The sequence below is a fragment of the Magallana gigas genome, chromosome 1 (genome assembly GCF_963853765.1).
Source record: "Magallana gigas chromosome 1, xbMagGiga1.1, whole genome shotgun sequence".
NCBI lineage: Eukaryota > Metazoa > Mollusca > Bivalvia > Ostreida > Ostreidae > Magallana > Magallana gigas.
The window spans coordinates 47515971-47540941 of record NC_088853.1 but is presented as its reverse complement, the minus strand read 5'-3'; the positions used below and the strand labels follow the sequence as shown (position 1 = coordinate 47540941).

At 31.7% G+C, this 24971-nt stretch overlaps 1 protein-coding gene across 4 annotated transcripts in view; it reads left to right on the top strand.

Moving 5' to 3' along the window:
* The first annotated feature begins 17480 nt into the window (after window positions 1-17480).
* Window positions 17481-24971, top strand: part of LOC105333531 (serine/threonine-protein phosphatase 6 regulatory ankyrin repeat subunit B) — a 122774-nt gene continuing 115283 nt past the window's right edge. The window contains exon 1 of one of the 4 annotated variants that reach the window (XM_066068915.1): window positions 17481-17866. In XM_066068915.1, coding sequence (XP_065924987.1) covers window positions 17691-17866 — 176 coding nt within the window. In that variant the 5' untranslated portion in view covers window positions 17481-17690. The remainder of the gene's footprint in view (window positions 17867-24971) is intronic. The other 3 variants (XM_066068896.1, XM_066068909.1, XM_066068887.1) reach the window with 3 other exon arrangements.

Sequence of the window (24971 nt, the reverse complement as noted above, 5' to 3'; positions counted from 1 at the left end):
GTTAAAGGACTCGGTGGTCATTTAAAGTTCATTTTTTATTCATTATTTTTTGCTAGTAAAATGATAGCCTGATTAATCTATAGAAAGGTTTCATCAAAAAAAAAAAAATTCTGATTTGAATGTTTGCAAATTTCGTACATTAAAATGGTTTTCCTAGGTAATAACTTTTTCATTAATAGACATCAATAGCAGGCTGATGTATAAGTTTATGTCATGGCTTAGAAGTGAAAAAAAAAATCATTGTTACTGTTGAAGAGAAATGGCTTTTGTATATAAAAAAAATTATTTTGATAAACCCAGAAATAATCAAATTTTCTTGTAGATAATTTGGCATGATTTAAAAAAAAATATTTTTATAATTTAAGCTAAATCATAGCAATCTTTATTTGTCATTTATATAAATGATTTAAATGTGTTGTATTTTTTTGCATATAAAAAATATATAGAAAATATTAATAAACCTAATTAAGGATCCTCAACTTTTTATGAAACTATGTTACAACATGATGATTTTAATGCATTGTGAAACAGTTTACTGGTACAGTATATCACCAAAATTAGGTGTCTATCTCTGTGGTGCAATGGGGCAGCTACGGCCTACCAATCAGTAGGTCCCGAATTCCAATACTGTAGGGACTTTTTTCATGAATACTATAGATTCCTTATTTTAATATGTGAGTACTTAATTCCGCAATTCAGTCTTTTTCCATCTAATTGGGAGAACATAAAATCGCAAAAACAGAATTTGTATCATATTATTATCACCTACTTCTCATATGTGCGAAAAATAAAAGCAAGATTTTAAAATTCCTGAGATGTGTTTCTAGTTATTATACGAGGATATTAATTCCTCACGTTTAATTAGGAATCTACAGTGGCGGTTAAATTTTAAAAAGTTTTTTTTTCAAATTCATTTTTAAGTCGGAAACTAGACACATACTAGAAATATATACCTTTAAGTAATTAAGAATAATTAGGTTGTATGCAGAACCTTTCCTTGGTGTGTGGAGGACCCTTAAGTCTCATGTAATCTAAATATTTTTCAATGCTATATAAACTTTTACTTAAAAACACAGTGTATCAGTCTTATGCTTGTTTGAAAAGGAAGTAAGTGTGCTTAGCCCTTAGGCAGTAGGATATACAAAGAATTGCAATTTTCATGCATGTCATGTTTTTGGAAAAATATAAAAATTATTGATGAACATGTTGTCTTTCTTGTATGTTAACAGCCTTTTTTGCCTACAAGCTGTTCAAAAGCTTGAGAGAAAAAGAAAAAGCCAAGGAAGAAAAGAAAAAGATGAAACAACAAAGGAAAGAGAAAGAACAACAAAAGAAGCAGAAGAAAAAGTTATGATTCTGTGCACCTAGGAATTCATTTTAGAAAAAAAGACTAGCAGCTACACGGTTGTAAATTATTTACGTGACAGAGAAAAATCAGAGACAAGCAAGAAACCTCATGTTATTTGAATTGATGACAAAATTTGGATGTGAACTAATGTTAGAATGTGAAGTCATTGAATACACTCACCCACCTTTTTTGTTCAAGTCTTGATTGATTAGGGAATGTATGTTTTATGAATTCAGATTTCTTGACTGTTGTTAGCTATTTCGCTGTGTTTCTGTGTTCTTCACAAAAGAGTTTACTCATGCAATAATGTAGATTTGATTATTTTTAAAATACATTTCACTGTTTTATGATTTTTAATTTCGCAATCCATTCTTCAATTTTTTTTATTAACAGATGGTTTGTTAACTATAAAGCAATGAATACTTATAGATACTTCTCAATGGATAATTTCAATAGATAGATAAAAAAAAATGGTGTGTTACAAATAATGCTATTAAATTGTTACACAACATCAGTACAGTGTATAAACTATCATGAAATTTTTTTAAGACATTTAAACGAGTGGTTTAGGACAATATTTAAAACTAGGTCTGAGAGTTACTTGTACATTTCATCATGAAAACTTCGTTTTGTGATATAATTCATTGCTGAAAAAAAAGAATCTTTTTAATCTTTAAGAAATATGTTTACATATCATACAGATTTGTTTTTAAAAAAAACTGCTTTGTGGTAAAAGAATGAGACATTATTGATAAAAAAATTGGGGACTCACTAGTCGATATTGATCAACTCTACACTATCATACCTCGTATAAGCCATTGTCTCATTTTACTTATAGTGTACACTGTAGACTTTGTTAGATTAAGATTATTTCACTTGTATTGGATCTGTGAATTGAAAGAAAATCTAATTTTTATGGATGGTATTATGTGGAAAATGGTTGTGTAAAATGCATTATTTTATATTTTTATTTGATGCAGGCATTAATAGTGAACCATTTTATCAAACATTTTCCTCAACTGATCTTTCCTTCGATATATTACTGGCATTGATAAGCTTAAAAATGACGTATATATATAAAAAGATTTCAAAATTAGATATTATGACCCTGTATTATTTTCAAAGTTCTCTAAAAGTTTTTTTTTATTATACATATGTACATCGTTCTTTAGTCTTTAAAAAAAATTCGTAGATTATGTTTGAGTTTAACAAAAAAGGAAGAGCCAATATGACCAGAATCCAACACTGTTATTGTATATACAGGCAAATCATGTACACTCTGAAGAATTTTGCATTGCAATTTATAACAATTAACACCCCCCCCCCCCCCCCCCCCCCACAATACCTTCAATTAAAAAAAATGGATGTTAATGACCCTGTCAACAAAAGTATTAAGGTCAAGTCTCCTTGTATAAATTGGTCAGATTGTTCCATGACATTTCAGTGATCTCGACTTTTTCTATTTTGATGCAAGTTTCTTATAACTTAATCAAATTAGAAGCAAATTCTCTTTGAGGATGTTTTCTACTTGGCCCTTATTTTTTAATGCTTAACCAAATTTAACATTTAACTGTATAAATAAAAACATAATTAAGTAGAAGTTGATAAAAATTCAGTGAAAAAAAAGGCTTACAGACAAAAAACAAATTATGTATTATAACTACACTTTGACCATAAACTTCAATTCCTTTTAAGCTAGTTCCCTGTTTTACTGTGCAAAGTTTAACTCGACACATTGGTGCCCCCCTCCCCCCCCCCCCCTAAAAAAAAACCAAAAAAACAAAACAAACACACATACACACATTCCTGCTACAATATTTATACCTCAGAAACTGACTTCAAATCTAATGACACAACTGATCAGCAAATCTCTATTATACACACAATATTCCCGTTATTTTGAAAACTTAAAAAGATTTTGCTGAAATGCATCATGTGAAGTCAACACCTGAAAATATCTGCATTGTAACATTTGAGCTATTAGCAACAAATGACTGACTTTTAAAAAAAATTACTTGGTTAAGTCAAAACAATCGGTAATATTTGGAAACTCTTTAGCCGATTAAATGTTGGAAAAGGTCAACAGGTGTTTTTTTTGCGTTTATTTATCTATTTATTATGTTTTATAGTTTCCAATGTTCATGACTTAGTATTTTACTTATGGGTAGCATAGCATTAGCATGTTTCTTGTGTTGAGTCAGAATTTTCAATATTATTTGTTACATACTACTTTATATTACATTAGAAGTATTAATGACATTCAAGTGCAATTTTGTTACATGTAATATTTTATTTCATTTTAATAGTGTTGATGATTGGCCTAATTTATCGAATTGAATGGTTTTGAATCAGGTTTAAAAAAAATATTTTACTACGCATCTACCATTATGGGTCAGCAAATCTCATGATAAATGATTGGTGTGTATGAATTCAATGTCATGAATTTGAAATGCAGAGAACTATAAATTCTGTAAACAACTCTCTTGTTAAAAATCTTAAACCAAAACAGACACAGGAAAATGTATTTAGTTTAATAGTTGATAATTAACAAATCTGTCTGACTGAGTGACTTGTACATTGTGATATGGATTGGAAGAAAATTGCAGCATTATCATATCGTACCTACACTGTAGATCTTCTGTCATATTCCCTTCATGAAAGAAATGGGTCCGGAAATTGGATGTAAATGTTGTACCAATTTTATATTCCTGTATCGCTGTATTCTCAGAAATGAAAAGATATATGAATAAAATTGAAAAGTTATATATTATCATGAAACGTTTTTAACAGCTGATTATTTTGTATCATTGTGTGGAACTTAAAAGAAATATGCACTTATGAAGGTGTCAGGTTTAGAAATTTTTTTTTTTAAGGAATTTTATCATTCTTGGGTTTGTTTGAAAGATTTGGCAAACCTTGTATGCAGCAGTCTTTAATGCATGTTTTTTTTCTTCTTATTTTTTGGATAAAATAATGAAATTTTTTCCTAAAAGTCCAATCAATAATTTGTACATATACATGTACTATATGATACAGAAGGAAATATTGTTTTAAGTGAAGATATGAAACTGTAATGTAATTGTGAATCATATCTATCAGATATATTGATAACTTTAATACAGATGAAACACTGACTACAGTATCAGCATTTCGAGAATTATCTCCCCATAGCTTAACCAGTGATTTAATGGATAATGCTGGATTTAGACGTTTCACATCTAGCATCAGCATATAGGCGTACCCAGTCATCATTATGGGGCGTGGCATCAGAGGGGTTATTTACATGTATAGGTCACATTCAATAAACTTGAGACTGATAGTTGTAAACTTTTCAATGAATTAGTTTTGCGAGTGTAATGAATAACGTAAACTGATCTTTGAACAGTGAAAATGACTACACATATCACCATATTAAAAATGTACACCGTTTTCCTCATAAAACTACACTGGTGTATTATTAGGTAGAGGGTATATATTTTTATTATGATAAAAAAATATTTGATGTCAAGTACCTGTGAAACATAACTCTAACATTTCTTCGTTTCATGCACGGGGTGATTGATTGGATTTCATTCAATTTAGTAAAACCTATAATATTGTACGAAGGTATGTACTTCACAAAGTATCATCTTTACCTTTTATGAGAGGGGGGTCCTAACAAAAAAAAAAAACAAAACCAAAAAACAATCGTCCAAGGGTTTGCCATAAATTTATCAAGAGAAACAACTTTAAGAGAGAAGTGTGTGTGTGTTGTTGGGGGGGAGGGGGGTATGTCCGGACCTACAGCCTCTTCTGGACCCGCTACTGTTATATAAAGTTTGAGAAGTGACATCAAAATATCAAGAAATTTTTATTCTTGTTATGAAATATATTTTAAAACAAAATTTATGATACATACATATTATTGAACCAATCGCTTCTGCATCCATTAAAAATTTATAGGGTACAAAATATGTTAAACACTGCAATGAAACAATTGCATCAACATGGTAATGCAAAGAATGAATGCTTCGTTATTATTAGGTACAGTGTATCTCATAATTATGAAGAGATTTGTGAACATGATAGAAGTTAGCGTCTTCCTGGCACGAATCTGCTAGTTCGTTTAATATAATATAAAGATACTTTAAAGTTACTGAGTATAATGATCACTTATCAGCTCCAAAATTTCCTGAGTTGTTAGCTCACTCAGACAAATTTAAGACGGGGTTTAGTGTCGGCGCCTTGTTTAAGATGATAAAAAATATCTAAAAAAAAAAACCCCATTTAAATCGCCATCTGGTGATGTAGTGTCTTTTAAAGGTGCTTCTGGTCAGAACTGAACCCCCCCCCCCCCCCCAATAAGTTTAGACTCCCGGGTCCTTACTCCTTTCTTCATTACATTATCCTTTTACGACATCTTGCTAATCCAATTAATACATTCAATACACAAAATTATCTATAACAAACATTTAAAAAAATCAGACCCTCTCTATATATTTTATATAGCGAGGGTTTGATTCTTAGGGGTGGGGGATGGAAAGGGGGGGGGGAGGGATCGGTCCTATCCCAAAGCACCTGTGGTGTTTTGAAAACTTTTAAGTCTTGATGTTGTGAGATTACTTAAACACTCTGCAGTCAGTACTACTTTTTGTTGTTTTTTAAATATTATGCCGTCATATATCTGATTAAATGTAACACAAACTCAATAGATTACATCATATTTATATAGTAATATAACCCACTTCAAGCACAATCACCATTCTGACTCTCCTGCTTAAATCCATTCCACGTCGGTAGAGCGTAGTTTCTCTTCGGTCATTGCGTGGACCCTGAGGTCCACGCAGAAAATAGATAAGCGAGGTTAAACCGGATGCTATGGGGAAAATTCAGCCTGCGCATGAGCTAGCTTGGTTCCTGTGCGTAATTGGTAGCTCAGGGAACCAGGCTAATACATTTATCTGAATCGGGATCGAGATTCCGTGCCATATGCACACAAAAGTTCAAAGGCGCTGTAATTGTAAAGTTGTCGGTAAACAGTACAGAAACAAAGTATTCCTTTTCAAGAAATGATTGGCATGTGATATGAACTATCAGTAATATGTTTTACGGTGTGACCGTTGGGGCGAGCGCAGAAGGAGCCACGCATCTGTCATCATTGTTAAATGCAACCCGTAGACTTGCCCTAACCAAAAAACTTTGGCTTTGTCTCGAAAACTTTTACCACCGCCTACCACTGAGCATTAATAAAATGTTAAACAGACTTTTTTAAATATTTTGATAAACACAAAGCCATTTTTTTAAAAATTTTTTTATCTCTTCTTTACCTTTTAATAATGATTATTAAAATCAATAAATTGTGTGTCTGTGTTATTTCTCATTTTGTTCCTTGTTATTACCGGTGTTTTAATTATTTTCCTCTGTGACATCAATTTTGTTTTTAATCTTTTTAATTTTTGTACGCTATATAAGCGTTGTAGACATATGTGCCCTCCCCCTTTTTTTAGTGTGTGATATCCAATATTATTGAAAGGTTTGACCACATATGCAACTATAACATATACATGTAGATATTTTAACAGTTTAATTATTTTCTTTAATTTATTCATTACAAAATGACGTGGCTACACGTAGATCTAATAACGATTAGACTTTTCTTTTTTAATAATTTTTTGTCACCTACCTAACGTATACAATGATTGGATCAATATGACAATAAATTTAGCATGGAACTTGCATGTGTATTTACTGAGCAAAAAAAAATCATCAAAACAAAACTAATCAGCCAAAGAGTAACCGTTAATAGCGAGCGCAGTATCAGTGTTATTGTTAATGGTGACTCCCTACTGAGTACTTCCAACACGTTACATTCAGTACAGATGCTTGATCCACTTCTAAATGTATCGCGGGAATATAAAACGCGAGATCACTGTGACGTCATACTTAACTTTTTGCGCTCGACAGTTTTCGTAAATTGTCGGACAAATTCGGGGAAGGAAATGACGTTATAGGTACAGTTTTTTACGTAAGCATATGTGTTGTTTACTTAAATGTTTTTAAAAGGATTTTTTTATTGTTAAATGAAAATGATGTATGCGATTTACAGGTAAGAATTTTCCTTAGAAACGCTTCCTGTTCCGCCATGTTGCTATGCACCGCAAAGGATCACTGGTAGTCCAGTCATTCTATGGTTATACCTCAAACTAATTACAACAGAAATGTTTTTTGTGGAATTCGTGAGAAATATAACGTAATATGTAAACGGTGTGACCGTTGGACCGAGCGCAGATTTACCACAGTGCAGTTTGATTTTTGTAGAATAAAATCCGCCTGGTTGCCTACTCAAATCATTAGCCAAAGTTTTACTAGACGTCGCGTGCTCAGTCTACATTGTGACGTCATATTTCAGACGTAAAACGTTCAAGTTTTGTCTTCGGAAATAGCCGAAGAGAGTAACGTTATTCCGAACTATTTTTTATTTCTTCTTTCATTGTTTATCAATTTAATTCATATGAATGCCGCTGTAATAAAATTAAATACTTTATTCGGTATCTAAAAGATCAGTTCCTTGACCTTAATGTTTTGATTTTCCATCTGATAATTTGATAAGACAAACATAGAACATGTCGTGTTTTTTGATTGAAGCACTATTGAAAATTATCTGGTTTCCTTTTTAATTTCTTTTAATTCGAATTACCTTCTATTGAAACACTGGAACTTATTTAATCGAGTTTAGGGGCAACAAACACCGATAAGTACTGATCAATCAATGATCGAACTAACTTTTTAAAAACAAAATGGCTGCCAAGATGGCGGCGCCCAGGGCTGGAAGAAACTTTTTTTGGCCTTAGTACCCCTGATTCAACTTTCATTTTTCACTGATTTTCTTATATATACGTGTTACCATTAATCCTCGCTTCGCGAGGCGGGCTTCGCCCGCCTCTCGCTGCGCTCGGTATAAAAAACATATCAAAAATCGAGAAAAATCGAAATAGGGGAAAGTCGTCAATTTTGGCCCCCAAAAAAATCTAGATTTTACTTCAAATATTATGGAAAGATATGGCGCCCATAGATTAAGAATGACGATATGGGAGACAACTCGTAATGGTCAACTGCAGACGACGCATCTAGGTTCCATCCTTTTCATTCTGGTAAGTTAATATAAAACTTATATATAAAAGTTTTATACGTATTTAACATTCTTAAGAGTTAACGCTACCATGCAAGGTATTTTGGATGTTTTTAAAAGGCGTAGATACACGGGAAACGTCAAAATGTAGTACGCGGCAGAAATGAGCTCATTTCGGTTTGCAGAGGTTTCTAAACCAGAAATCACATACAAAAAAGCTCTGTTTTTTTATATTTGGATTACAGTATAAACATTACATACATTAAATAGTCCCGTAAAAAGGGAATTTTATTCTTATTGCCAGGAGTTGCGGACGAAAAAAAAACCTATGGAAAGCAGATAGTGCCAAAAAGGTTACAATCTAACCAAATTTAATTCATGGAAAAATGAAGTTCTACCGATAATTAAATACAAAATCGATGTAGACAAATTGTGTTATGGAGCTACCATTTATTTTTTCATGTTAGTATGGGGGCTAGGATGAAATAAAAAAAAAATAGGGAGGACAGGATGAGACAATTTCAAAAAAAATAAAATGATAAAAAATGAATATTTATTAATCAACTAACAGAGGGAAATAAATATTCAACAAAAATACCATTATACAATTCAATTGAGAACAGATAATACATCGGAATAATTTATTGGTTATAAGTCAACATATATATCTTTTTTAATATTGTATTCAAAACAAATCTTATATGATAAAAATAATATGAAAGCAAAATCAAAATAATTGAATCTCATCTTAACTGTTTGATCTTCTTTTTTTTAGGTAATGAAGGATGCTTGTGTTTTTTGTCGGGTGTCGCTAAAAAATGGTAAAGAAATAACACAACTAAGAGAAAAAGGATGTAACACAGTTAATAGGACCAGCCAAACCAGAAATGATACAATCGTCACAACTGCAGGACAAAAAGTTCATCAGAAATGTCGACGTGATTACATTAATGCTAACTCAATCAAGAAGGACATGCGAGAAAAGGATGTATCGATAACCGAGCCAACTCGTGACTTACGATCTTCTACGCCGGATTTTGAGTTCCAGAAGAACTGTTTATTTTGTGGATATTTTGCAAAATTTTCAGAGAGCAAAAGGGGAATCGACGTGTTTCCTGTCAGGACAACAGATTTTTCTAACACCCTTAGAAACATCTGCAAAGAAAGAAATGATGAATGGTCCGAAATCGTTTTGAGGAGGCTCAACATTGCACCATCAGATTTGCACGCGGCAGACGCAATATACCACCAAACATGTAGTGTTAATTTTAGAACTGGTAAGCAAATCCCCGTCTCGAAATAGATAGAACTTTCAAATCTAAAAAAGAAATGTTTCTAGCAAACATTGAGAATAAGCAAAACTTTATTAATCTCTTGAGTGCAAAGATGGTAGAAAAGGGAAACAAAACAAAACACGCAGATGCCGATGCTGATGTATTGATAGCCCTTACTGCCATCGAATCGGCGAAAACAAAACCAACTGTTTTGCTTGGAGAGGACACTGATCTTTTGGTACTACTCCTTCATCATGCGGACGTTACATCAAATTCGCTAATATTCAAATCCGGCAATGTGTCAAAAGTAAACACACATATTAAAATATGGGATATTTTGAAGACCAAATTGCTGCTTGGTGAGGAGCTATGTAAATTGTTACCTTTAATTCATGCTATCAGTGGTTGTGACACAACTTCAAGAATGTTCGGTGTCAGTAAGGCAGCGACCCTAAAGAAATTTGGGGAACATGACTTTCTCAAGACTCAGGCACAGTTACTATGCAATGCTAACGCAAAGGATTATGCTATTTCTGCTGGTGAAAACATTATTTCCTCTTCATATAATGGTGCTCCATATGAAGGACTGAATGTTCTTCGCTACAGGAAGTTTGCTGCAAGAGTATTGACAAACAAAACATGCGTTCAAATTCATACATTGCCGCCAACATCAAATGCGGCTTCATTTCATAGCCAGAGGGCTTATCTTCAAATGAAAATGTGGATGAACAAGGACAATCTAAATCCGTGTGAATGGGGTTGGAAAGTCGCTAATGGAAACCTTGTTCCAGTTAAGTGTACAATGGACGCAGCTCCCTCTAAATTGCGGAACATTATTCGATGCAATTGTAAGACAAACTGTGACACTAAAAGATGTACTTGTAGAAAAAACAGACTTGAATGTTCAGTAGCTTGTGGCGAATGTAAAGGAACTGGTTGTACAAATTCGAGCAAAACAGTTGACATGGACGATTAAGTGACAATCAACTTCTAATGATTTATGTAGAATACGCAAAAATATAATAAGCATAATGAAGGGGTTTCGGTAAAACAATTCCATGGTTTTGTTATCATATAAAGTAAATATTTTGGTTTAAAAAAAAGTATCATACCGGTCAATCGTTTTTTATTGTTTTTATAAGATCTATTGAATTTACGAATTGGTCATTATTTGATCCATCTAAACACTTAACATATATATAAAATTAATTTGAAGACTCATGATATAATTTAATTTTTATTAAGAAAACATAAATTCCCAGTTTTTATCAAAAATACTAACATTTTCACCCAAAATTATCACTTTCTACACTTCAAAAATCATCAGAGTTTAATTTTTTTTATCATTGTTATAAGATCTATTGACTTGATTAAAAATTATGTACATTGCTATTTTCATTTTTTAGTTACAACAAATTTCCAGTTTTCGGCGATTTTTCATCAAAATCCAAAGTTTTCACCCAAAATTTTCAATTTCCTGAACTTTGCAGTTCATCAACGTTGAAATAAATCATAACTGTAATAAGATCTATTGACTTTCTTAAAAATTTAGTCCGTTGCTATTTTTTTTTTTTAGTCACGGGAAATTTCCAGTTTTCGGCGATTTTTCATCAAAATCCAAGGTTTTCACCCAAAATTTTCAATTTCCTGATCTTTGCAGTTCATCAACGTTTAAATAAATCATTACTGTAATAATATCTATTGACTTCATTAATAATTAAGCAAGTTGCTATTTTTGTTTTTTTGAGTCACGGCAAATTACCAGTTTTCAGAGATTTTTCATCAAAAATCAAGGTTTTCACCCAAAATTAACAATTTCCCTTCATCCAAACATTCTCGATTTTTTTTATGTTCAACAGTTCACCTGAACCAGCTTGGAAAACTAGAAGAACATTCTGTTGCAATTAGTTTGAGGTTTGGTCATATTTTGGCTAGAATGACTGGACTATGGGATAGTAGAACGTTTTCACGCGGGTCCACAAAATTTTCTTTGAACAATGTGCAGATTTCAACTCGAATTTCCTCCGTTCGTACACGTTGTCTATGGAGCTCGCTGCGCTCGCTATTATGAAATAAGTTAATGTTATGCCGAAACTACAACATGCATCAAATTGCATAATTTGCAATATTTTGTTGTTTTCCGAATACACATGTAACTTAAATATATATTTAAGGTAGTCGAGGCTAGAGAACTTCCCGATTAAATTTTTTTAAGCATTTAAGTATGATTGAATAATTATGTCACTATAAAAGTTTGAATCTCAAGAAAAATGCATCAAAATATGAAATTTTTAATTTACACAAAGCTGTCACTGCATAGTTAACAAAGTAGTGCGAATCGTAATGTGTGCGCAAATAGTAGAATTCACCGAATGCCTGATACTATACATGCAAACTTCATTCATAGATAGATCAAAATTATTTTAGAAGTATGAATCCTTTAAATTCTGAGATAAAAAGTCAGGGCTATACATACATATATACGTAATACAACGTACAAATTTAGTGGTTAAAAGCAGAGGGCTAGAGTCGGTGGAATCTCTGATAATCTTAAGGCTTTCACGTTTTCGTTGGAAACACATGCAAATGGTCCACGTATTGTAGTCCTTTTTTAAAGGACAGCAACTTGTTCTGTTTTATAAACTTCTCCATACTTGGAATTTACGGTCTAAAAATGTTTTAAACATCCTGTTCTTTGCATTCACGATGGGTTGTCTTTTGTTACATTTGTAAGCGAAACCATTTTGCCTACAATGAAAGAAGGTTTATATTCTTCTTTTAAATGTGTGATTACGTAAAACTTTGTTTGAATGCCGTTCTTGGAAGAAAAAAATAAAGTACCGTATCGATTTCTTCTTAGCTGGAATTTTTTGATGTCATATATTTTTTGTTAGATATTTGAATCATTATGTAATGAAAAGGAAACCCCAGAAACATGATTCAATTTTCGAATCACTTACTTATAAAACTTATACATGTACGAGAAGAAATTGGACACATCATAATCGATATACAAGTATTCCTTTTTCTTACCACTTCTTTGGGAAATTATGAAAATTATATTTACATATTTACATAATTTTAAACAAACACATTATTATCACTCATTTCACCTTATGTAGTGCAATAAAATTCATTGTTATCTTCAGTAGTATATTCTCACTATATAACTCTATATAGACAAATAGTCAATAACTGTAATATTAGCTCGTCCGAAAAATATTGACCGGTCAATATTTTTTTGATATTGACCGGCTAGGAATAATATCTAGAGAACATTCCCTCTATTTCTAATCGCCTCTGATTTGTTGATTCGTAAACGATGACGTAAATAACTCTTCGCGACTCCAAAATAAGGTGACGTCGTAATAGACAGTCAGTCAAGGCAAGAAAACAACGGACGCGCAATGCGACGGTTTGCTATCATAACGGATATAAGGATTTGCGAATTACTGTGAAGTAAAATCAGGTAGAACATCTGTAATTTGATTCTTACGGTCGGCGGAATATCACCAGTGACCGTTTGATGCTGAGGATATTTTGAAAATGAACTTTGCACAAAATTGAATTCGTGAATTCTTTGTTGAGCTGAGAAAATTACAGCGATCTGTTTTCAATTACTTTCTTAAATTTTGGTTTGTTTCTTCATATAACAAAACAAATGTTGACTGTGTTTTCGGGCAACATTGATTATATTAGCCCCATTGGGACGAAAATATTGCCCTCCGCTTCGCGTCGGGCAATATTTCGTCCCTCGGGGGCTATTATAATCAATGTTGCCCTCAACCCCAGTCAATATTTGTATAATATATTTTCACGTGGTTCAATATTGATATCTTTAACTATTGCTTTATATGTATGATAAAAAAAATCACTTCTAACCAAAATATAGGTTGTCGACAGGACTCGAACCTCCTTGGAGAAACCCCAAAGGTCATGTTAACCATGGAAACAGAAGCAAACGATTTAGAAAATGGCAGTTTTAAACTATTTTGAACACAAAGCGTAAGAAATTACAACAGTTTCAGGTATGCAGAATAAAATAATCGTATAAAAAATAATGTGATTTTTAAGTTAGAGAAAAGTTTTCAATGCGAATGAATAGTTTTAAAGTGTTACCGTGGTAACTTAACAGTACATGAAAGATGACTTCATTATCATTTATTCAACATAATTAGTTTTATTTCAGGTCAATCAGGTGTATATATTTATTAATTTGATATTATGTTTACGTCTTTAAAATTTCGAAAAAAATCATGTTTAAAAATTTGCATTGTTTTTATATAAAAACAGTTTTTATTTATCTTCTTTTATTTTAAAATTAGCCATATAATATACTAGTATTTTAAATCTAAATGTCATACCTAATATATGATGCCATAACTTTCTATTTAATGTAGAATTGCTAGGTTTTGTAATGTTTCTATTTTTAGTTTCCGTTACCATTCCAACATTTGCTCTAAGCGACAAATTTATTGCATCTTACTACTTTTATATCAATATGTATCAAATTATGTTATATATGGACAATTGGTGACTATTTGCACCGGAATTATCTACTGATATTTAATTAAGAAATAAACCGCAAGTTTAAAAGTTCACCGTGAAATGAACCTGATCGGTCACGTGTCAAACCCGTGAGCCTGAAGGGCCTCTCAGACGATTTGATCACGTATCAACCAAGTTCCCGGTGAACTTTAACTTCTAAAATGCTGTAGGTGTTTATTATAGTATTTTTTGGCATATTATATTCTTTTGATTTTTTAAAGCTATGTTTAAGATAATTACTGTACGTATTTAAATATTTAAAGAGATTTTCGACCTGGAAGATTTAGTCTTTATAAAATCGAAAATGTCTTGAATATACAATAATGTGTGAATTTGAAAGAAAACCTGATACAGGAGTTCAACATTCATATTGTTTTGATTGAGAATAAAGTGTATGTTTAATTTAATACAAATAAAACGTCATTCAACACAATTGTATTTACATCGTATGTTTTCTTTTATTTCGTATGGAAATTTATTGTCATTCATAGCTGTATAAAAGTGACATTACCCTGTTCTCTCTCTAATCAGTGTAAAGAATTTTACGTAAGTAACGGACTGCATGTAATCTGTGAATCATTATGAAGTCAGACTCAAATTTCCATAGAATACGTAACCCACGTAGTGGTTTATTTAATTTTCTCTGCAATGATCGCTACCTTTAAACCCTTATTGATCATCAAACAACAATTTTGTTGTGTAGATTTAAATCTTTTTAAACTTAATAATTTGATCATTACAAGAAAGTAAAATTAACAATCCGCATTTTAGCAACGCCCTATATCACTCCTGGCTCTAAAAAGTACTGAAAGTGCCATTTTTTACTGATAGTTTCTGATATTTACTGATATTGTACTGTTAGTGCTGAGAATTGCTGATATTTATTGATAATTTTACTGCTGTTACTGATAATTGCTGTTGGTTCTGATATTTACTGATATTTACTGATGCTTTTGCTGTGAGCTCTGATAATTACTGATATTTACTGAGATTTACTGTTGGTACTGAGAATTGCTGATAATTACTGAGAATTACAGGCAGGGGATTTTTAAGAGATTAATTTTAATTACTGTAACATGCAAATTATATTTATTTAAAATTATCGGTAAACAAATACCGGGCATTTTTTAAAAAGAAATATGTAAGATCTAACTAAAGTTTTATCGACAGTAACTTCTTTTTTACAACCACAAAAATTAGATTTGATTATTCTTCTTATAATCTGCTTATTTATTTCAATGCAAATTTTTTCTGTTTGTTCTTGTTCTAAGTTTTATTTTAGCTGATTAACACAATTCAGCACATAAATAAATGAATGTAGAAATTGCAGAATTGCTATATATCCCACCCCCGTGCGCCAATCCACTCGATACTATAGTGTTACATTGTATATATAGAACAATCCATAGTAAAAAAAAAATATAAAGATTTTAACCACTTTATGTAATTGATAAACATCTATTTAATGATTCTAAATTTTGAGCGATCAACTCTTTAATTGAACCGTGTCAAATATTTATAATTATAAACTTAAGATGTTTTTATCCCAGCCATAATCACTAATTTTGTTTTCAAAATAAAATCAAACACTTTTGTTTCAAATTGTATTTCCCGGCCATTTATATTTGTTTATTCTGAGGCTGCAAGACATATACACAGGTGGTCAATTTTCACACCTTGCCACGTTCACTCTGTCATGTATATATTCTGAGCGCTGTCTGTTAGTTCTGAGGGTTTTCTTGATCCCAGACATACAAAAGAATCTTTTCAGCGACTGCCAGACATATACACAGGTGGTCAATTTTCACACCTTGCCGTGGTCACCCTGTCGTGTGTATAGTCTGAGTGCTCTCTGTTAGTTCTGAGGTTTTTCTTCATCCCAGACATACACAATATTTTTTTCTGCTTGCTTTTAGGCGTGGAGATTAAATATCTAAGCGTTCATAGATTAAGGAAAATCAGTTAAATTGTGTGTCTTATTTTCAAAATTATATAGCCGCTGGTCATATAACCGCATACAAGTGCATGAATAAAGTATTAATGAGAGAGAGAGAGAGAGAGAGAGAGAGAGAGAGAGAGAGAGAGAGAGAGAGAGAGGTTTTCAATCAAATCGCTGTTGCAATCGATCGGTGGTTATGATACTGTAATGGGACATAATCATGCTTATGCCTTTCTGCATTGACGCCTCAAAATACGTTATAAAAGATTATCTCTGAGAGAGAGAGAGAGAGAGAGAGAGAGAGAGAGAGAGAGAGAGAGAGAGAGAGAGAGAGAGAGAGAGAGAAAATTAAAGCATGATAAGCCGTAACACTTTTTCACTATATTAAGCTGGTGTTCTTTGTAGTCTTAGAAAAGTTCACACTCGAAATCTGTGTTTGAAATGGCGGTTGTAGTGCTGAAATAGAACTTTATCGTGCTAATGCCGTTATGCCATTTTGACTCGGAAACTCAAATTTTAGGACTAGATAATATATGCGAGCAAGAGAGAGAGAGAGAGAGAGAGAGAGAGAGAGAGAGAGAGAGAGAGCAGGGTGGGCAGATTTACAATAATAGAACTAGATCATGACAACATTACTTAGCCGTGCAACAGAAGATATATTACATATGTATTAAAAGAGAAAGAGTGAAAGGTCGGACAATAAAAATTATTCTTCGCCGATTGTTACCTATTTTGATTTCAGCAAATGGTAGGAGAGAGAGAGAGAGAGAGAGAGAGAGAGAGAGAGAGAGAGAGAGAGAGAGAGAGAGATTATTTATCCAACTTTTTTGAATCAATTGAATGCGGAACAAATAAGATGATGAATATGAAAATCATTCTAATACGTTATGTATATTGTTGTCAATAAAAATAATACTTTTCTCTTTGAATAAATATTCTCAAGATCATGGATTTCTGTATACGGATATTACGTAATGTCATACACAAGGTGCCAGACTGACAATTTACAAGGTTGAATTGCGACATTCAAACCTCTTGATCTGCTGAAAGTATGTATACTCATATATTCATATATGAATTTTTGTTTATTACTTGGGAAATAAACATGCCACACAATGAAAAGTACCATTCAAACACCAAAAGATAAAAAGCTGTTTTAAGTTTATCAAACTATTATATTAAATATACAGTTTCATTTCATTCGGACTGTGATCTTGTGTTCATGGAATGGAAATCCACACTTGATATCAAAATGTGGGCTTTTTAAAGAAATGACTAAACCTCAATTGAAATATTTCTACAAATTGGTATCCGATCTCCTAAGATGGCGTATATTAAAATTTTGGTTCTGTTCCATCCCACGCAATATTGGTGCATGGATGTCCTTCATGCAGAGTGAGAAAGAAATCCCCTGTCTGATGATATGCATGTCTTTAAATGCAACAAAAGAAATCCGAGTAATACATATGTAGAATGTGCAGTATGAGCTTGCACCCAAATAAAGATTTCTTTACATTCAAAAGCGCCCTCATGAAAAAACCAGGAAGCGATTTAACATTCAACCTTCTTCAAAAGCCATGGAACTACAAGCACAATTTTGTCTTTTTGGATTGGCATTCTTTTTGTTTTACTGTTCACCTTGCAAGCCTGTAAGTATAAACTTTTCTTCACTATATATTTACATGAGACTTGGTGCTAAACCATATTACATATAAAAATTTTAATACAGATTAACTATTTTTTTTTAATCATTTTTTAGAATCTTATTCCGAGATTTCAGATCGCACAAATATATGCGGTCTATACAAGTCTGAAAAAAATAGAGGCACCTGTTTATTAAATATTAGAGTAACTAGTATTTAAATACTTGTAACTAAATTATTATTTATATATCACGTTAACTTTTAAATGGACTCTTTTCAAGTTAACTATATTATATGTACGATGAATATGTCATCATAATTTATTTAAAATTGTTTTGGTATTTATCTTAAACATAGCTTTAAGTGCCATCTCTACATTTATTTAGAAAACTAACTGTCGGTATCAGTTAAAACGTAGGTTGCCTAACACATTTTGATTGTTCAGGATAGCAAAAACAAGCTTAAGTTTCTTTTGCTGTGAATTAATTGTCTTTGTCGTGAATTCAGTTTGAAAGAAGATTCAATTTTTAATTGTTTGATTTTATCAATATCCCAGACAAACAAACGCTAGATGAGTGGTACATGCAGTTGACCCTAAACAAATTGTTTAATTTTTTTTGGTTAAGTATTCTTTAAATAACGGAACAAGAAAGATCAGATCAGATTTTCTGAAGTGTCTTTTGAATTAACGACAGCAAATGTCTATTGTTCAAACAAATATTTAATTTATTTTGCTATCTTAATTGGATTAAGTGTTCTACCTTAATTACATTAAGTATGGATAAGAAGAAAATAAAAATGTTATGTTAATTATTCATATTGGTTATCAAATCTGATAGAATAAGTAAAAAAATTCAGCTAAACATTTATTCGGTAAAAGTATTCCTCTCAATTTCTGAGCATGCTTATCAGTAGAGTGGATAAAATGAGCAAGAAAGCTTTTACCAAGTTTCTGAACACTGGATGTGAGATTTTAAATATTGGTCCAGTAGTGAAACATCCATTTATACATTGAATTTTTGAAACTATGTAAAGAAACCATATTTTTTTAATCATTAATTGTTAAATTAGATGACTATACACTTCTAAATCCACAGATGTGCCGTCAGATATCTGATCAAAAGCGCGACAAAACCCCATTTTATAACATGCTCGTACTTGTAAGGTAGACTCAAAAGATTACATCATCTGTTTAATTCGTTTTGTAATATGACCCACTTTAAACCCACTCCAAACACCAGCACCATTCTGATTCTCTTGCTTAAATCCATTCAACGTCGGTAGAGCGTGGTTCTTCGTTCTGCTTTTAAAAAGTTCTCAATACTTGGAATTTTTTTCTAAAAATGTTTAACACTTCCTGTTCTTTGCATTCACGATGTCTTTGGGATCTGTAATCAAAACCGTTTACAAATAGCCCTAGGATATTTCGGGAAATTCCCATTTCCTAATCACTGCACATATTGCTAGGGATAAGGGTAATATTATACATAAGAAGTGCTTTTTAAGCATGTTAATAATGTAAATAATAAACTATGAGATTATAAGATGTCTTGTAAAAACTTACCGATTATCTTATAGCTATTATATTGGACAGTTTACCTGTATAGGTAAACTAAAAAACTGTTCCAGGTGAACAACCTATAAAATCATTGCATACCCGTCCTAATAAATAATTGTTTGCGTTGGACTCGGACCCCTAACCACAACCAGGTAAACAAGATCCCCACCCAATCTCCACTCTCGGAAATATCTAGATCCGCGCATGCAATATTGATTTCATACTACTATGCAGTTCAAAAGTGTGCTTAGCATAGTCCATTGACATTCCTATCCCTAGCTACCTCAAGAGTCTTCTAAGCATGAACAATTACAGTTTTACAAGTGACATATAACAAATACAGACAGTCAATTACAGAATTGTTAGTTACGTGTTTTTATTTTCGTTTCATAAAAGATGTGAAACCAGGCTGTTTTTGTGATTTAAAGTCATAGGAGAGGTGTGCACTAAGAGGACAATCACAATTTTTCATACGAACCTTTATTTAGTTTTTCTCTTTGTCCACAATGAACGTAGGTTTAAAGTTTCTAGTTTCATCTGTGATTATGTTAAACTTTATTTCAATGTCATTTTTTTACGAAGAATACGGTACTCTATGAGATTTCAATAACTGTTTGTTTCTGTCTGGAATGCTTTGGTGTGACAAAAAAACCTTTTAGACATGTATGGAAATTGGAAAAGTAAACCCCAGAATTATGATTCAATGTTCAAATCGCTCATTTATATACATTGTTCTCATTATGATAATTCTACAAACGTGTCTTCGATATTACATTATTCTTAAATCTGTCTTTAAAAAAGGAACAAACGCTGGCTCGATATAAACACAGGGTCGGTCGGAAAATTAATATTACATAAAATTACAAAAAAAAAATCCCATTTCGTGAATAAATGATTACTTGAATCGTAAAACGATATTTACTATAGTTAAGAGGGATGGATGGTAATTACATTGATCTCTTTGAGAAGAAAAGCCCAACACACCAGTAAATTATTTGATAGGCCAATGAAGTTTTTTTAAAAAATGCGATTGAACAGAAATAAGACCTATCTCGCCTTTTAATCATTTAATACTTTTTTTTTTATAGATTACAATTTATTTTAGAATTCTATGTTGTGTAAGTAAAAAATGGCTTATTCATTTTTTGATCGTATATTGCATATCGATTGTTCATAACAAACTGCAGATGAGTATTTTTGTAATTTTTTCTTCAATTGGTTCAAATTTAAACAAGTATTCCTTAAAAGAATGATCGGCATGGGCAGCATAAACTGTTTTTATGGCATGCCAAAAACATAAAAAGGGTTGATCGCGCTGTTGTGTTGCCTTCAAAAATACCAAGAAACTTTACATTTAGTAGAAAAAGTACATTTTTTAATAAAATTCTTGCGCATGTTAAGAAAAAAATAGGAGCATTATTTAAATCATTATATTACTGTATAAATGTATAATCTTACGTCGAATACATTAAAATAATGTTCCATAGTTAAACCTCTTTTGATTAAAGACTTACATGAATCTGTCATTGCAAAGTTACAAAGTAGTGCGAAGCGTAAAGGTTGCGCAATAGGTAAAGTTTATCGGATGCCTCATAAGGACACAAATGTGATCGACCGTCGACCGGTAACAGAAATTACAATTAATGTAACATTCTGCATTTTTATTTTAACTTCTTTGTTAAATATCAAACTTTGATATGTGCTTGATGCGACTGATTATTATTCTTTAGATTTGAAAGATATGAAAGAATAAAGAGTTTAGATTTCAGAAATATCTTTAAATTTAATAAATTAGAATCTTGACCAGATTATTTTGGCATGTATTTAATCATAATTACTTTACGCATCAACTAAGACCAAAATTTCAGCTTTGCAATATCCTGTTCGTCGTAAAATATTTTTTTTTCGGTTTCAAATAAAAATTAAAATAATTGAAAGCCGATATCAGTCTCTGTTTTGTATTGTGTATACATATGATACATAAAATAATACACTTTTGCCAAAATGTAGGTTGTCGACAGGATTCGAACCTGCACGGGAGACCTTAAGGTACAATGTCCCTATGATAAGAGAGATAACTTCTGTAGAAAATAATATCACTTTGTTTCTGTTAACTCACAATTATTAAGGCATGTAACAACAAGGGAGATGGTGCTGGGCCCCAATTTATGTTGGAAGGCGATACACTTATTTAAATTCAAATATAGAAAAAGAAAATTTGAACGGAACGAACTGAACCCCAGGGCTCTTTTGAATCAGGTGGCAAAAAGTATAGAAAACTTTTTAAAAAATATTACAAGAAATGTATCATAATGATGAAGTATTTATGAGGCAATATCTACATGACTATTCCTCCCTCTCCCACCTCCCGATGGATTAATTCTGTTTTTAAATAAAACTGAATTTTATGTACTTGATCAGAACATGAACAGTTCATTTTTGATGGTTTAGGCCAGAGAATATTTGGAAGGAATATTTTTATTTCTCTATATAAAGCTCGTTCACAGAGCTGAATGAATTATAATTGGGGAAAATGTGATCAAGACAACTATTACAAATTCTATACTTGGTTACAATCGTTTAAAACTTATAACATTTCAAATGTTTAAAATTGAATAGGGCTTTTCTATTCTGAGGGAGCAGATATGGGAAAACAAAATTAAAAAACAAAACAAAACAACATCTCATTCGATTCAAGGCAATAAATCCCTATATTGATATTATACCAATTACTGGAAGATTATTCGCTTGATCCACTTTTTGTGTTATAACAACATTTATGCTCTGGTTTACATTTTTAGGATTTCTTAAATATATGGATCCATTTACTACTATCTTATCCAAATTTTAAAACAGAAAACCTTTTTCTGAAAATTTAGAAACTGTGGCAATTGATCATGCACTGTATGTAAAACATGTATGTAAAACCTTCAAAAGTCTATGATAAAGAAAGATAACTCTTGCTGATTGAAGCAATTTTTGTTGCAAACCTATACAACAAAGTGCTATTCTAAACTAAAATGCAGCGCTTCAATATGTTTTGTAAGATGAAATGAAAATGTATATAACTATATATTATTTTCATATACATTTTAGATTTTTAATTTTATGCTACAATGGTAAAATTTTGCTTTTTCTAATCAATATGTCTAGTTTTCTTCATATCATGATTACACATTTTATAAATTTTTAAAAAATCTAGCAGCGCTTTATCACTTCAGCTTTGTTTTATATGAATCGATTGATACTGACTTTGATGAAAATCAATATGAAAAATGTTAATAAATATATGGCAAAATTAATAGCAGAGGGATATTACACCTTAAGTCCCAGCCAGGGGTATGTAAGGAAATGGGAGGATCTAACTTTGAAAATCACCAATTTTTGACATGTTAACCACAGCAGAGCAATTTTGAAAAGTTATGTTATGTTCAATTTTTTAAATATAATAGAATTTGGCATGATTGTGTTTTTCAATCTCTTATGTCTATACATTACGGGTAAAGATCTAAAGAATGATTTTAATATCAAAATTCATATTTTTTTCATCTGAAGTGATGATTTCAAATTTCCACTGCTCTGATTAAAGGAGTTTGACCCTAGTAAAACGGATACCAAATGACTACCACAGAAATGTTATCCATGGATACAGAAACAAACAATTTAGAAAATGCCTTTTTAAAATTATTTTGAACACAAACCATAAGTGATTGCAACAGTTTCAACTATACGGAATAAAATAATCTTACACAAAATATTGTGATTCTTATATTATAGAGAGGTTTTCATGGCAAATGAATTGTTTAAATACGTTAACACTTAAAAAAAAACCCAACAACAAAACAGTATTATCGGTTTATCAGGCATAATAAAGTTTTATGTAAGGTGACGATATTCTTAGTTATCATGAATTTTTCAAATACAGCTGTATATCTATTAGTTTGTTTTTATGCTTACATCTATGAAAAATTCCGGAAAAAAATGTTTATAAAACATAAGGAAAACTTTCAATTAAAACAGTCTTTATTTATTACATGTATTTTTAAATTGACTGTTTAGTGAATGAAATATTTTAATGGCAAATGTCATAACCAATATTAGTATATGCTGCAATAATTTTCTATATTGCTTAACAATCGCTAGGATTTGTAATTTTTCTATTTTTTTTAGTTTTCATTACCATGCCAACAGTTGCTCTTAGCAACAAATTAATGGTATATTGCTACTTTTATATCAATATGTATCAAGGTATGTTATATAATGAAAAATGGTGACTACTTTTGCCGGTACTCAATATTGACTTTTACTTAAAGCTGAACACTGCTCGTAAATAAGCACCTTCACACAGGTACCCGGTATATAAACCCTTCGATTTTGTTACACCCGATTGCAAATCTGAAACTCAGTGCCGACGTGTAGTGTTTCTTTCGTTGTCTTGGATTTTTCTGCATTTAATTCTTATTTTATGTGCATATTATGTTTGTAAATAATGCATTGACCAGTTCATTTAATGTTGGTATTCTCCTGGTTTAAAAAAGTGCGTAAAACTTGATAATTTCATCGCGACCAAGTAACACGGCGAGGCAAGATGTACGTCCACACAGGTGAGACCTCTATAGCAAAATACTTTGAACTGTATATGTGGCTTATATAAGAGTTTTGTTTTCCCTTGGACTGAAATGTCACATTTTCATTGGTTTAAACATAGCACGTGATTGCCTCATATATCTCTATATTTGTTCTGTGAGAAATAATATTAGGCAATATGGCCGTTATTGGTTGACGCTTCGCTTACTCATTTCGACATTTCATAGTATTTTATACACAAACTGCATGCCGTAAGTTCTTAAAGTATTTGGAGTAGTTGCCCTTTAAAATTCTTTAAAATTAGAGTAGTTGCCCTTAGAATATTCTGGACCAGAACAAAATGGCAGCGTCGAAATTTGCTCAAATCTCTGCAGGAAAGAGAGAAAACATTTAAAATTGAATAGCAACAACACATTGTAAGTAAACATGGGTGAAGGAAAGATTTTGAAAGAGTATTTGAAAGGTGAGATTGAAAATTTTGAAGAGTTTAAATGAGTTAAATTGGACGAGATGTAAGGCATCTTGTACATGGCTTTGCGCAGATCATCGCTATTTGTGAATAAATATGTAGCTTGATAGTCCTCGAGAAAACAAAACACTTATTAGGTTAGTTACTGACTCACTACGGAAATATATTGGGTTGATCAATCTCATAGAAGGCTCGGCTTCGCCTCGCCATCTATGAGATTAATCAACCCAATATATTTCCGTAGTGAGTCAGTAACTAACCTAATAAGTAATAGTAGGGATAGCGGTGCTGAAAGAGAAAATGGCGAACAGTCCCTTTTTACGAGAAGTGTTCAGCATTAAGTTTAATTAAAAGTTCATCTTGAAATGAACTTAGTCCTTCACGTGTCAAACGTGTGAAGCCCAAAAGACCTTTCAGAAGATTTCAATACGTATCATTCGAGTGCATATCTCGGTGAACTTTTAATTTATAAATTGTTTATTACAGTATTTCATTGC